Source organism: Zootoca vivipara, chromosome 13 (genome assembly GCF_963506605.1).
Source record: "Zootoca vivipara chromosome 13, rZooViv1.1, whole genome shotgun sequence".
Taxonomy (NCBI): Eukaryota; Metazoa; Chordata; class Lepidosauria; order Squamata; family Lacertidae; genus Zootoca; species Zootoca vivipara.
Window position 1 is genome coordinate 44,717,751 of NC_083288.1, and position 15,971 is coordinate 44,733,721.

Sequence of the window (15,971 nt, forward strand, 5' to 3'; positions counted from 1 at the left end):
CTCCCCTTTCAGTTTAATAAATTGCAGAACAGGCAATGGTTGCATATACACCTTCCATTTCTAGCACACACACACACTCCACCAAGAATTGTGGGGACTGTAGTTTACCCCTCAAAGATCTATAATTCCCAGCACCCTTAAGCTACAGCTCGCATTATTACCCCCCCCCCCGAGTATGTGTGCTTTAAATGTATGGCAATGTATGCATCCTCACCCCACTATAACTCAGTGGAAGAGCACATGCCTTGCATTTAGTAGGTTGCCACATTCAGTTCCTCGCATCTCCAGTTTAAAAGGATCAGCAGCCAGATGAACATAAGTCCTACTGGATCAGGCCAAAGCCCCCTCCAGCACCCTGTTCTCACAAAGGCCAAACAGGTGCCCATGGGGTGCTCACAAGCAGGATCTGAGTGTAACAGCATTCTCCCCACCTGTGGCTCCCATCAACTGGGATACTCCCTCTGAAACCTACACAGACATGTGGAACATTAATGTGTTTTATAATGTGTTTTAAGTGCATTGCTGACTTTAGGAGTTTTACACAATTGAACTGTTTTCATAGGGAACATAGGGAACTGTTTTTACTGCAGTGCTTTTGTCTTATTCTCTTTGTAAACTGCTTTGAGGATTTTACAATCAAGAAATGTATACATTATATGTATATTCTAAAGATCTCTGCCTAAGCACAAAGCAGATTCCTTTGTTTACTCCAATAGCCAGAAATACCATCTCTTGCCTGCACAGAGGATGTCACTGTGCTCAAAGCAAGTGGTTTTGATGCTTGTTGGTAGCTTCTGTTATGGAGCTGTCATGGCAGGATGCAAAACAGTCAAGTCCATTCAATATACCGGTATCTATTTTTCTTTCCTTCTCCCAGTATATAAATACATGCCAGAGATATCATCAGTTTCATTGGACTGGTCATGTGGTCTGGATGCCTGATTATCGTCTTCCATAACAACTACTCTATTCCCGGCTTAAGAACAGAAAGCGAAATACCAGTGGACAACAATAGAGGTTTAAAGTCGCTCTCAAGGCAAACCTAAAAAAATGCAGTATAAGCACAGAAAACTGGGAAAGAACAGCCTTTATCATGGACTTTGAAGAAGCACAAACTCAGGACGAAAGGGGAAAATGCACTAAGAGGAAGGCACACTTGGCAAACCCTCACCATGATCAACTCCCGCCCGGAAACCTATGTCCCCACTGTGGAAGGATGTGTGGATCCAGATTCACTGTTAAGACCGTGTTCATGGAAGACAATTTTACTTGGCCACGAGTGATCACCAAAGAAGAAGAAGAAGAAGAAGACATGTCAGAGAATAATGTCAAACGTGGAAATATTTAATACAAAGCTGAAACAACAGTGCAGTAGAGCTTAAAATCTAAGATTGGTTAGATTGGCCTGGATTACGCTCTCCCCAGCTCCTCTGCCAAGGCTTCTGTGAACCCAAAGTGTGGGGAATGGAAATCTCCAACATTGGAAGAGGAAACTGCTGGAGGAAAGGCACAGATTAGTGGAGGAGGGAATCTGAAAGCACCATTTGCCTATGAGGGGGTGAAGAGAGGTCCTCAAATGGGAGGCTTTTGGAAGAGTTACTACTAGCACCCCAACAGCCAACAGCCAAAATCAACTCTAGGTCTAGGATGGCACCATTTGGAGGGCAGAGATAGGCTGTAACAAGATCGAGGGAAGGTGAGCTTGAAGGATTCCTGCCCCCCGTGTGGTGCCTGAAACCGAAAGAGAGAAAGAGAGCATGACACGGAGGAGGCATCTTCCCGGATGGACTTCAGGGGAAACTCAGCAGCAACCTGACCGGTCTCCAGAGGCTTGACGACCGTGGCCAGAGGAGGATCTTCCAGTGTGGACACCCGTGGGTTCTTGGGGGCCGAGCCTGATGCCGTGTCCCTGCAGGTGGAGAAATAAAAGGTCTTAGTTAACAAAAATCCGAAGGAAAGCCAGGACTGCTTCTGACGGCTTTAATGATGCCGTCTGTGACCGCCCAAGCCCATTTTGGCAAGTCGCAGAAAGAGGTGGTCCCTCTAGGCTAGGAGTAGCCAATCTTGTTCCCTCCAGATGTTGATAGGAGTTGTGGACCAGCAATATCTGGAGGGTGCAGCATCGACTACCCTTGCTCTAGGCAGTGGCTGTTTCCTCCAAGAGACTCCTTCAACCGAGTCTTTTAAAAGTCTGAAACTGGGTTTCAGCAGCATTGCTGCCTCCATCTGTGGAGATAGAACATAGTCACTGTGGCTAGGAGCCATCAATAGCCTCCATTAATTTGTATAATCCTCTAATCTAAACCTTGGTTTAGTGCTGCGTGAATGAGCTTTGCCTCCTTCCAGCCGGTACATTCCCTGCTCTGCTCCTCTGCATGAGCAGGAGGAATCTGGAAGCATTTACCTTCTTTTAAACACAGTTTTTTGTTTGTCTCAGCTGAGGAACATGATTTAACCCAGGCATCCCCAAACTGCGGCCCTCCAGATGTTTTGGCCTACAACTCCCATGATCCCTAGCTAACAGGACCAGTGGTCAGGGATGATGGGAATTGTAGTCCAAAACATCTGGAGGGCCGAAGTTTGGGGATGCCTGATTTAACCCTATGTTTTGTTTCAACCAGCACATGGTTTGATGTAAGTTTAAAAAAACAAAACAAAAAACCATCATTCATGTTCAAACCATGATCTTGGTTTGCGTTTAAGCAACAAGTTACATTTAAGCTTGGAAGCTTTTGCTTTCTCTATCTTCTCCTAGCCATGTGAAAGGCGACGACAGGAGAGCATGACCTGAGGAGGAGGCTAGGCTTGTTCATGTAGCATTAAGCGATGGTTTATCACTACAGTCTAATGTGACTATCGTCTGAGCTGGTATAAGGCAGCTCTCGATGTTCGCTAGGGATGTGGGTGGCACTGTGATCTAAACCACCGAGCCTCTTGGGCTTGCTGATCGGAAGGTTGGCAGTTCGAATCTGCACGACAGGGTGAGCTCCTGTTGCTCTGTCCCAGCTTCTGTCAGCCTAGGAGTTCAAAAGCATACCAGTGCAAGTAGATAAATAGGTTCCACTGTGGTGGGAAGGTAAATGGTGTTTCTGTGCACTCTGACTTCCGTCATTGTGCCAGAAGCGGTTTAGTCATGACCCGGAAAGCTGTCTGTGGACAAACACAGCTCCCTCGGCCTGAAAAGCGAGATGAGCGGCGCACCACATAGTCGCCTTTGACTGGACTTAACCGTCCAGAAGTCCTTTACCTTTACTTTTTACCTATGTTCGCTAGTATCTTAATATACAAAATCAGGTTTTATTGTGTTAAAATTTAATACAAATCACTTTACAAATCTGAGAACTGCTTGTACTGACACACATACCCCTCAGCCAATCCCCACCCCAGCCCCATCACAAAATATTGAGCTACAGGTTTGATGGGCTATCAAGGGAGGCCGCTAGGTCTGACTTGCCTCGTTGTTAACATCAAAATAGCCTTGCTGGATCTTTTTATAGATGGCTTTAGCTGTGTGGAGAAAGGCCTGGAAGGAGTAGATAGAAGGGGGAAAGTTTTTAAAGAAACAAGCAAGATGGGTAAAAAAATACAGCAATAAAGACAAGTTCCTATCCTGCACATCAACATGGGACACAGAAATGGGTCTGGCACTAGTACAGAGGGGGAGATATTTCCCCTCTTCCAGGGCACGGCATTCCATACTGTCCCGTTTTTCTGTTTTCCTCCTCCAAATCCACAGTCAGCATTCTGTCTCTGCTAAGCTTGCTCAGTCCCCACCAGAGGGAATGATGCAGGCCAAAATATATGCAGGCAAACCATTCTAATGAAGGCTGTACAGGATGAACTCCCCAGCAGCTGTTGGGCATCACAGATAGCTGCTAGCTAGCTATGGCAGGAAGATGGACCTGAGCATTAGCAATTCCCCTCTTCTCTGAGTCCTTATTGTCCGTATAATACACAATTGGGCTTGTAAACAGTTACTTCATGTGTCACTTGTAGCAAAAAAGAATTACCTTCAAGCAACCAGGCAAAGAAGCTTTTGGAAACTTTAAGAGAGCTGGGTTCTTTCCCCACCCATCCCCACCCACTTCCAACCATATTCCACAAAGAACCATCTAGATATGGTGTGGTAATGAAGGCTAGCAGGCCCCTCACCCCACCCACATTTCCCCCCAACTGAATTGGAAAACTGCACACTTAAATGGACCTGGGAGAATTGGGTCAAATCCAGGAACCTCTGTACGCCTCCAATGCCAGTCATACCAGTCTAAATGCGGACTTGGCATGGGTGCATTATTTCAGAATTCTGTTTCCATTTAAAGTTTCTGGTCCTCATGACTGCCAAGATGGGCATGAAATTGTATGGATGGGGATTGTCAGAACCTCAGAAGCCAGGGCAATGCAGGACTTCCAAGGAGCAGGCTTTCAGACCTTCCCATCAACGGATGTAGCTCAGCGACAGAACAAGACGCATGTTCTGTCGCTGGGAGAGAACTCTTGAAGTTCTGGAAAGCCACCTTCAGTCAGTGCAAGCCAGAAGTTTTCAACCTTTTAGAGTCCATGGCTCCCCTGAACAATTACCGTGTTTCTCCGAAAATAAGACACCATCTTATATTTATTTTTCCTCAACAAAACAAAACACGGTGGCTTATTTTCAGGGGATGTCTTATTTTTATTACATGTCCAGCCTAGCCTCTTCCTTGGTGCCGTCCAGAACTGCGCCTATCACTATGTCTGATTTTCGGGGTATGGCTTATATTGTGCAAATGCTTAGAAATCCTGCTATGGCTTATTTTATGGGTTTGTCTTATTTTCGGAGAAACAGGGTACATTCTTTCTGCGGCACCCCTGTGGGACTCAGGAGCCAGTTATGTCACCCATTGCCTGCAGAGCTGGCAGCCTCTCGCCCTTTTGCAAACACCCTTGTGGAGTGTTTCCTCAGATTCCTCTCCTCTCCCCTCCCCTTGTGAGTCCTCTGGGCAGCCACTGCCACTGCCCCTGGTCTCTGATCTGCCCCCATCCAAGGAGAGGTGCCTCTTTACACTACCCCACAGGGGCCGGGGAAGAGGATATGCCCAGCCTTAGTGTCCCAACAGAGGCTGGCCAAAGGTGAATGTGAGGCCAGCACCTTACCTTGGGAGGCAGTAGGGGCAGCAGCGGGCACCCAACTTCCAGGCAGGCCTTGCACACAGCAAGCTCAAGAAAGGCCAGTGCAGTACTTGCCTGCCTGACCTCTCACTAGTCTCCATTCCCAACAGCAAGAGCTGGTGGATTGGCTGGCTGGGCTCCCTCGCCCACTTGCTTGCTTACTCTGAGGCCGCCTTAGCTCCTGGCAACCAGCACCCCCTGGCCAGCCCTAGAAGCACCATTTGCCTGAGGAGCTTGTAGCCAGGGCTGCTGCAACAAACAGCTGTGCAAGCCTTTGGGAGGCAGAGACGTGAGAGGGCATCAGAGGGAGGGAGGGGAGGAAACAGGGACAGAGGCCAGTGTTGCCCGCGGCACTCCTGACCATTATTCAAGGCACCCCAGGGTGCCACAGCACACTGGTTGAAAACTACCGGTGTAGGTAATACTGAGCTTGATGGACAAGTGGTCTGATTCAGTATAAGAAATATAAGCAGTATATGTTCTCCTGCATGCAGTAAGCAGAATAAGTTATGTGAATGCTTTTTCTGGCCCAAAAGGAAACACGGACTAGCAGGGAGCAGGGGATAGGCAAGCACCCAGGACTTTCTTCACCTCTTCTACGTTGGATGCTGTCTTTGCAGAGGTCTCCATGAAAACCATGCCGTGTTCCCGGGCAAAAGCCTCACCTTCTTCCTTCCGTACAGCTCGCTTATTCTCCAAGTCGCTGCAGGATGAGAGGGGCAAGAAATAATAATAATTAACAATAATAATAATAATAATAATTTCATTTATGAATCACTCCCAACGAAGCACCTTGAAGCGATTTCACAATACAGTGCAAACATATATGAAAACAAATGCTCATATAGTCTTGTTCTTATTTATTCCACTTAATAATCAGCTAAACCACCACCTCAAGGTGATTAACACATAAAATAATATACAAACATCAAAATTCACTATTATCTACCCTGAGTCCTTGGCCGGTGGGGGTGGGGGGAACAGGTGAGTTGGGAAGCAGAAGATGACCGGATACCTTTTATTGCCGATGAGCATGACCACCATGTGGGAGCTGGAATGCTGGCGCGCATCTTCTAGCCAGGTGTACAAATGGTTGAAGCTTTCCCGTCTGCACAGAGCAAGAAAGGTAGGTCAGGGTGTGCGGTGGGCAGAATGGGAGCCTAGCAAGTTCCACCACTCATCTGGGCCAGCAGTAAGCAGAACATAGAGTCCCTGTCCCCTCCCCCAAGTTAAATTCTGTGCAGCACATTCTCAGCCATGCGGATCCAAAGACCCATGGTCTGACGTCATAAGAAGAGCCTGCTGGATCAGGCCAATGGCCCATCTAGTCCAGCATCCTGTTCACGCAGTGGCCAACCAAATGCCTGTGGGAAACCTGCAAGCGGAATTTGAGCACAAGAGCACCCTCCTCTCCTGGGTAATTTCCAGAATTACTCCAACAGTGGAGGCAGAGCATAGCCAGCATGGCTAGTAGCCTTGAGAGCCTTGTCCTCACCTGGTGATGTCATACACCAACAGAGCTCCGGCAGCCCCTCTGTAGTACGAGCGAGTGATGGAGCGGAAGGATTCCTGGCCAGCCTTTGGAGTGGGAGAGAACCAATCAGGAAACACAAAAAAGGGAGTTGTCTAAACTACTAGCTAAGCATGCCCACACCTATAGCACCCAACCCCTTTCCATCCCTCTTCCCAGGAAACCCTGGGCATTTTAACTCCATGAAGAGAACAGAGGCCTAACTGTTTTAGGGCATATCTGTACCATACGTTTAAAGTACTATACCACTTTAACAATCATGGCTTCCTCCGGAGATCCCTGAGAATTATAGTTTGTTAAGAGTGCTGAGAGTTGCAAGGAGATCCTTATTCCCCCTCAGAAAGCAACAATTCCCAAAGCACTTTATCAATCCATCTTTCCAGGGAACTCTGGGAATTGTAGAATTGTAGTTGTTGTTGTAGCAGCACCCTTAACAACCTACAGTTCCCAGGATTCTTGGAGCAGTGGGGAGCCACGACTGTTAAACTGGTGTAAGAGTTGTTTTAAATGTATGGTGTAAACGTGCTTCGGTCTCCTTAGCCCTCAATCCCCCTCCCCACTCTACTTTCCAAAATTCGGACCCACAACCCCCTCCTCCTGAAATTCCAGCCTCTCTATTCTCCTAATTTGTTCCCTTTGTTGTTGTTGTTGTTTAGTCATTTAGTCGTGTCCGACTCTTCGTGACCCCATGGACCATAGCACGCCAGGCACTCCTGTCTTGCACTGCCTCCCGTAGTTTGGTCAAACTCATGTTCGTAGCTTCGAGAACACTGTCCAACCATCTTGTCCTCTGTCGTCCCCTTCTCCTAGTGCCCTCAATCTTTCCCAACATCAGGGTCTTTTCCAAGGATTCTTCTCTTCTCATGAGGTGGCCAAAGTATTGGAGCCTCAGCTTCACGATCTGTCCTTCCAGGGAGCACTCAGGGCTGATTTCCTTAAGAATTGATAGGTTTGATCTTCTAGCAGTCCATGGGACTCTCAAGAGTCTCCTCCAGCACCATAATTCAAAAGCATCAATTCTTCGGCGATCAGCCTTCTTTATGGTCCAGCTCTCACTTCCATACATCACTACTGGGAAAACCATAGCTTTAACTATACGGACCTTTGTCGGCAAGGTGATGTCTCTGCTTTTTAAGATGCTGTCTAGGTTTGTCATTGCTTTTCTCCCAAGAAGCAGGCGTCTTTTAATTTCGTGACTGCTGTCACCATCTGCAGTGATCAAGGAGCCCAAGAAAGTAAAATCTCTCACTGCCTCCATTTCTTCCCCTTCTATTTGCCAGGAGGTGATGGGACCAGTGGCCATGATCTTGGTTTTTTTGATGTTGAGCTTCAGACCATATTTTGCGCTCTCCTCTTAAAAGGTTCTTTAATTCCTCCTCACTTTCTGCCATCAAGGTTGTGTCATCTGCATATCTGAGGTTGTTGATATTTCTTCCGGCAATCTTAATTCCTGCTTGGGATTCATCTAGTCCAGCCTTTCGCATGATGAATTCTGCATATAGGTTAAATAAGCAGGGAGACAATATACAACCTTGTCGTACTCCTTTCCCAATTTTGAACCAATCAGTTGTTCCATATCCAGTTCTAACTGTAGCTTCTTGTCCCACATAGAGATTTCTCAGGAGACAGATGAGGTGATCAGGCACTCCCATTTCTTTAAGAACTTGCCATAGTTTGCTGTGGTCGACACAGTCAAAGGCTTTTGCATAGTCAATGAAGCAGAAGTAGACGTTTTTCTGGAACTCTCTAGCTTTCTCCATAATCCAGCGCATGTTTGCTATTTGGTCTCTGGTTCCTCTGCCCTTTCGAAATCCAGCTTGCACTTCTGGGAGTTCTCGGTCCACATACTGCCTAAGCCTGCCTTGTAGAATTTTAAGCATAACCTTGCTAGCGTGTGAAATGAGCGCAATTGTGCGGTAGTTGGAGCATTCTTTGGCACTGCCCTTCTTTGGAATTGGGATGTAGACTGATCTTCTCCAATCCTCTGGCCATTGCTGAGTTTTCCAAACTTGCTGGCATATTGGGTGTAGCACCTTAACAGCATCATCTTTTAAAATTTTAAATAGTTCAGCTGGAATATCATCACTTCCACTGGCTTTGTTATTAGCAGTGCTTTCTAAGGCCCATTTGACTTCACTCTCCAAGATGTCTGGCTCAAGGTCAGCAACCACACTACCTGGGGTGTACGAGACCTCCATATCTTTCTGGTATAATTCCTCTGTGTATTCTTGCCACCTCTTCTTGATGTCTTCTGCTTCTGTAAGGTCCTTACCACTTTTGTCCTTGATTATGGTAATCTTTGTACGAAATGTTCCTTTCATATCTCCAATTTTCTTGAACAGATCTCTGGTTTTCCCCATTCTATTGTTTTCCTCTATTTCTTTGCATTGCTCATTTAAGAAGACCCTCTTATCTCTCCTTGCTGTTTTTTGGAAATCTGCATTCAGTTTCCTGTATCTTTCCCTATCTCCCTTGCATTTTGCTTGCCTCCTCTCCTCCGCTATTCGTAAGGCCTCGTTGGACAGCCATTTTGCCTTCTTGCATTTCCTTTTCCTTGGGATGGTTTTCGTTGCTGCCTCCTGTATAATGTTACGAGCCTCCATCCATAGTTCTTCAGGCACTCTGTCCACCAAATCTAAATCCTTAAACCTGTTCCTCACTTCCACTGTGTATTCATAAGGGATTTGATTCAGATTGTATCTTACTGGCCCAGTGGTTTTTCCTACTTTCTTCAGTTTAAGCTGGAATTTTGCTATAAGAAGCTGATGATCTGAGTTACAGTCAGCTCCAGGTCTTGTTTTTGCTGACTGTATAGAGCTTCTCCATCTTTGGCTGCAGAGAATATAATCAATCTGATTTCGATGCTGCCCATTTGGTGATATCCATGTGTAGAGTCGTCTCTTGTGTTGTTGGAAAAGAGTGTTTGTGATGACCAGCTTGTTCTCTTGACAGAACTCTATTAGCCTTTGCCCTGCTTCGTTTTGAACTCCAAGGCCAAACTTGCCAGTTGTTCCTTTTATCTCTTGATTCCCTACTTTAGCATTCCAATCCCCTGTAATGAGAAGAACATCCTTCTTTGGTGTCATTTCTAGAAGGTGTTGTAGGTCTTCATAGAATTGGTCAATTTCACTTTCTTCAGCACCGGTAGTTGGTGCATAAACTTGGATTACTGTGATGTTAAAAGGTCTGCCTTGGATTCGTATCGAGATCATTCTGTCATTTTTGAGATTGCATCCCATTACAGCTTTTGCCACTCTTTTGTTGACTATGAGGGCCACTCCATTTCTTCTACAGGATTCTTGCCCACAGTAGTAGATATGATAGTCACCCGAACTGAATTCACCCATTCCCTTCCATTTTAGTTCACTGATGCCCAGGATGTCTATATTTATTCTTGTCATCTCATTTTTGACCACATCCAGCTTACCTCCACTCATGGTTCTTACATTCCAGGTTCCTATGCAATATTTTTCTTTACAGCATCGGACTTTCCTTTCGCTTCCAGGCATATCCGCAACTGAGCGTCCTTTCGGCTTTGGCCCAGCCGCTTCATCAGCTCTGAATCTACTTGTACTTGTCCTCCGCTCTTCCTCAGTAGCATGTTGGACGCCTTCCGACCTGAGGGGCTCATCTTCCAGCGTCATAACTTTTATATGCCTGTTGTCTTTGTCCATGGAGTTTTCTTGGCAGGGATACTGGAGTGGCTTGCCAGTTCCTTCTCCAGGTGGATCACGTTTAGTCAAAACTCTCCACTATGACCTGTCCATCTTGGGTGGCCCTGCATGGCATAGCTCATAGCTTCTCTGAGTTATTCAAGCCCCTTCGCAACGACAAGGCATTGATCCATTGTTCCCTTCTTCCTTCCAATTCTGCAGCCATGGAGCAGTTGGTTAAACAGGGCTGGAGGAATAATTTCCTGCCTGTCAACACTTAATTAAAACAAAACAAAACAGGTTGGAACACTGGCTGGGAGCAGATACCCAAGATGGGGACAGACAACCAACTAAAACAAAAGAATCATTGAGAAGCTAAAATGCCCTTGATCTCTTTTGGCACTCCAGTCCCCAAGATGGTTCCTTCGCATTTGCAAAGGGTCAAGGCTTCAAGGGGAGCTCACCGTGTCCCAAATTTGCAGCTTGATCTTTTTGTTGTCAATGGTGACCATCCGTGCACCAAACTCTACACCTGGTGGAGAAATGGTAGAACAGGAGAAAGCTCAGAGGGCAGGGACTCTCCATAACCCCAACCCGCCATATCATTCAGCCCATGTTTCTCATTATAACCCGGCCTGTGAAACCCCCCCCCCACACTCCTTCCAGTTCTGCCACCCTCTGTGAGGCTCTGTGTATGTACATATATATATATATATATATATATATATATATATATATATATATATATATAACACACACACAGAGAGAGAGACCTTACTGTATACTTGTGAAACATGGACCACTTATAAATGTCATCTCCAACTCCTCGAAAGATTCTATCAACAGTGTCTCTGAAAAGTTTTACACATCACTTAGGAAGACAGGCAAGCTAATATCAGTGTACTGGAAGAAGCAAGGGTCACCAGTGTCGAAGCGATGATTCTTGAACATCAACTTCATTGGACTGGTCAAGTTGTGCAGATGTCTGATTACCATCTCCCAAAGCAACTACTCTATTCCGAACTTAAAAATGGAAAGCGCAATGCCAGTGGTCAACAAAAGAGGTATAAAGGCTCTCTCAAGGCAAATCTTTTTAAAAATGTAGTATAAACACTGATAACTGGGAAACAGTGGCCTGCGAGCGCTCCAGTTGGAGAAGAGCCTTTACCAAAGTTGTCATGGGCTTTGAAGACACTCGAACTCAGGATGAAAGGGAGAAACGTGCTAAGGGGAAGGCATGCTTGGCAAACCCTCACCATGATCAACTCCCGCCTGGAAACCTACATCCCCACTGTGGAAGGATGTGTGGATGCAGAACTGGCCTCCACAGTCACTTATGGACTCAGTTAAGACTGTGATCATGGAAGACAATCTTACTCAACCACGAGTGATTGCCAAAGAAGAAGAATACACACACACACACACACACACACACACACACACACACACACACACACGAGAGAGAGAGACAAGATGGTGCTGTTGTTATGGACAACATTTCTGTTCATGCTGAAAAAGAGCCTCTGTGCTCCCCTGTTCTCTCCCTACCGCCCAGCTGTAGGGCATTGTGTCCCCCAGCTTTGTTCCTCCAGTCCAAATACATGCAACGACACCCCCTCCTCTGGAACCTTGCCTAAGTAATACCCCAAGGCCCATTGGGGACTCACCTATGGTCAAGTCATGGACAGCTGTGAACCGCTTATCTGTGAACTGTAACAAGAGGCAGGATTTTCCAACACCTTTGGGGGGAGGGGGAAAAATAAAATAAATTCAGAACCTGTTGTACAGAAAAAGAGAGAAAGACACCCTGTGATCGGTGGTGGCTGGTGCCCACTGAGACCCATAGGATGGAAGGAGAAAGGCCCACAAATGCCAATGCCGAGCAGAGACACCTAACTCTAGCTTGGCTCCCAGCTGAATTCTACAAAGGCAACACCTGCAACAAGCAGGAAGCCAACAGGCAGTGCTGCTCCTAGTGGAGGCTAGCGGAGGGCCAACTGAACTTTATTTTTGTTTCGTTTTTATTTATTTAATTAATTTATATACCACCCTTTATCCAAAGATCCCAGGGCGGTATACAACATTAGGAACTTAATTTACACGGCGTAAAAAAAAAAAGACACAGCATAATCACCAAACAATTGTAATAACAGCCCCCGTCACATTTAACAGGCCATAGATTGTTTAGTGGCCAAAGACGTGGGTAAAGAGGACTGTTTTCACCTGGCATCTAAAGTCATGTAATGATGACGCTGGGCGAGCCTCTCTGGGGAGAGCATTCCACCACAGAAAAGGCTCGTTCTTGTGTTGACATCCGAACCTCTCGGGGAGTGGGGATATAGAGAAGGGTTTTGGATGACAAGCAGAGGGTCTGAGTTGGTTCATATGGGGAGAGGCGGTTCTTAAGGTACTGAGATCCTGAGGTTTTGTAGGTAAAAACCAGCATTTTGAATTGGTTTTTGGGGCAGGGCCTTCTTTGCCCTATGGACCAGACTCGCTGTCTGCGAGTTGTACAAGTTACATGGAAGCCTCTGCAAACCTCTTGGGAGAATTTCCACACTATCTCTTGAGACTTTATTTATTCGCCATTTATAGTTCCTCCTTTATACAGCTGTCAGGCTCCCTTTAATGTGGATCTTACACTGGCTTTATCAATGTTGTTTTTAAATGTATGTTTTGCTATGTTTTCCATTTGCTTTATATTTGTAATTTTGTAACACTGCCCAGAAAGAACATGATCCATAATTCGGGGAGAAAGGGCAATTATGCATGGCTAAACAAGAATGCCTTTGCTCTTCACTAAGGGGCAAACACACTTCCTGAAGTAAGGGCCTCTATAAGCTTGGTGCTGCAACTTAAAAGGCCTCATCTTACATCCCACCTAACCTCTGATGATGAATGCAGTGGCCAGGCAGGAAAATGTGGGAGAGGAGGGTTTGATGACAGGCTATGTGAAGAACCATTTAAGGCAGAGTTGGAGAACCCATGAGCCTCCAGATATTGCTGAACTCCATCTCCCATCAGCCCCAGCAACCAGCATGGACAATATTCAGGGATGATGGGAGTTGTGGTCCAGCAACATCTGCAGTGTCCCAAGCTCCCCATCCCTTTGCAGGCATGGTCAAACTTGGCCCTCCAGCAGTTTTGGAACTACAATTCCCATCATCCCTTACCACTGGTCCTGTTAGCTAGGGATGGTGGGAGTTGTAGTCCAAAAACATCTGGAGGGCCAAGTTTGGTCATGCCTGCTTTAAGGCTTTGTAGGCAATAACTCATACTGTCTTGGAGAGAAAGAGAGACCCTTTATTTCACTTCCACAATTTGGTTAGCAGATGTGAAACCACTCCCATCTTCCATTGCTTTGATCAACAACACAATTGAATTTCCCCATCTCTCTGTTCTATACTGGCAGGTAAAAAGGTAAAAGTAAAGGAGCCCTAGACAAATTGTTGTTATTGTTTAGTCGTTTAGTCGTGTCCAACTCTTTGTGACCCCATGGACCAGAGCACACCAGGCACTCCTGTCTTCCACTGCCTCCTGCAGTTTGGTCAAACTCATGTTGGTAGCTTCGAGCTACCAACATGAGCTACCTGGACAATTAAGTCGAGTCAAACTCGACTATAGGGTGTGGCGCTCATCTTGTTTCAGGCTGAGGGAGCTGGCGTTTGTCTTCAGACAGCTTTCTGGGTCTTGTGGCCAGCATGAGTAAACCGCTTATGGAGACTCAGTTTCTGAGAGACTTGTAAGATTATATGTAAGGAATAGTATGGTTGGTCTGCGACTTTGGAGGATCTTGGCTTCTGAGCTTAGACCATCTTCCCCCAACCTTATGTATGGTTGGTGAGGGAGGTACTGGGCATCAACATTATATAATTGATAATATTACTGCGTTCAGCCTACTCAAATATCTACATCAGGGGCCCCCAAACTACGGCCCCCGGGCCGGATGCGGCCCAATCGGCCTTCCAATCCGGCCCGCGACGACTCCCGCCGCCCGCTCTCACGGCGCGCGGCGCAGCGACGATCTAAAAAATCGGCAAAAAATCGCCGAAAATCCTTTGTGCGCATGCGTATGGGCCTCTCCCGACCCGGAAGAGGTCATTTCTGGTGCACTTCCGGGTCGGGGGAGGCCCATACGCATGCGCACAAGCGATTTTTGGCGATTTTTTCCCCGCCCGTGTGCGTGTGCGCATGCGCACGGGCGCGCACTCCCCCGCCCTCCGGCCCGCTGCGCGCACACTCCCCTGCCCTCCGGCCCACCGCGCGGTCGGCGCAGCGGGCACCGGCCCGCCGCGCAGAAAGTCTGGGGACCCCTGATCTACATTATTATACTGAATAGAGCCAGTGGAGACAAGGCATCAGTTGAGGGAGGCCCTTTTGGTCATGATACCTTGCCTCTGTAACTCCCTATTTGTGTCCACTTCCAAGGTTTTCTCCCCGATTATCTCTTTGTAAAAGAAACAAACTGAAAATGCTTCCTTTTGCCCTGCCCTGCCCACCTCCAGCTTTGAACAGGGTTTGGAACCTGCTATTGTTACTATTACTTATACTATTATTGCAACATAATGCAACAATCCTCCTGAACTGTAGTAACCTGTCATCATGGGTTGTATGTGTTTAGACAGTGATTTTTTTACAGAAGCAATTTTATACATGTGCATCTTGAGCTGGGTCCAAGATCCCTGTGATTAAGACGTACAGGTACGAGGAATTAAAAAACAAAAATGTAAGGCAGACCTAAGCCTTTCCGTGGTTCCCTCACTGACAGCCCAATTCTATGCATGTTTACTCAGAAGTAGAGTTCAATGGTGCTTACTGCCAAGCAGATGTTGTGTTTTGCTAGTTACACTGTGCTTTGTTCTGTCCTTTTAATTTTAGTGTGATTTTAGGAAACGTCACGCAGCCTTGGGTGGGCTGTGCAAAAAAAAAAAGGGGGGGGTTGAACTATAAATAATGTCACAAACAAAACAAAACAAATGTGCACAGGATTTGTAGCCTTGTGTTGGGTACCCAGAGCAAGGAAGTGGTCCTTTCACACAGTGTCAGATGTTCAATACAGTATATGCAAAATGGGATCAACGGTGTCCTTCCTCACAGGGTTGTTGTAAGGTCGCACACTCTATATCAGGCATCCCCAAACTGCGGCCCTCCAGATGTTTTGGCCTACAACTCCCATGATCCCTAGCTAACAGGACCAGTGGTCAGGGATGATGGGAATTGTAGTCCAAAACATCTGGAGGGCCAAAGTTTGGGGGTGCCTGCTCTATATAGTGACCTAAATAGTGATCTCTCTCTCTCTCTCTCTCTCTCTCATATATATATATATATATATATATATATATATATATATATATATATATATATATATATATATATATATATATATACACAGTACGTATATTATTTGCCTTAAATAATAATATCCCCGCCCCCACCCCATCCCACCCGAGGCTGAAACTCCCTCATTTTCCCCGCCCATACCGGTGTCCCCGATGATGACGTATTTGAAGAGATAGGCGTAGGACATGGCTCTGAAACCCCCCTAAACCCCAGCCCCGGCCTGGAGGTTCTCCAGGGGCCACTCTAGCTTACTCAACAGCCGCCATGTCTATTGCTCTCGCGCTCCCTGTCCTTCCTCTCCC

At 46.5% G+C, this 15,971-nt stretch overlaps 1 protein-coding gene across 1 annotated transcript; it reads right to left on the minus strand.

Moving 5' to 3' along the window:
• Positions 1 to 1,329: 1,329 nt before the first annotated feature.
• Positions 1,330 to 15,963, minus strand: RAB2B (RAB2B, member RAS oncogene family). Its single transcript, XM_035135472.2, has 8 exons — positions 15,811 to 15,963; positions 11,997 to 12,068; positions 10,794 to 10,861; positions 6,641 to 6,723; positions 6,161 to 6,253; positions 5,737 to 5,848; positions 3,455 to 3,523; positions 1,330 to 1,909 (listed from the first exon to the last, which is right to left on the minus strand). Exons 1-8 carry the CDS (start codon positions 15,854 to 15,856, stop codon positions 1,802 to 1,804), a joined length of 651 nt encoding a protein of 216 aa, XP_034991363.1. The 5' UTR covers positions 15,857 to 15,963; the 3' UTR covers positions 1,330 to 1,801.
• Between the last annotated feature and the right edge of the window lie 8 nt (positions 15,964 to 15,971).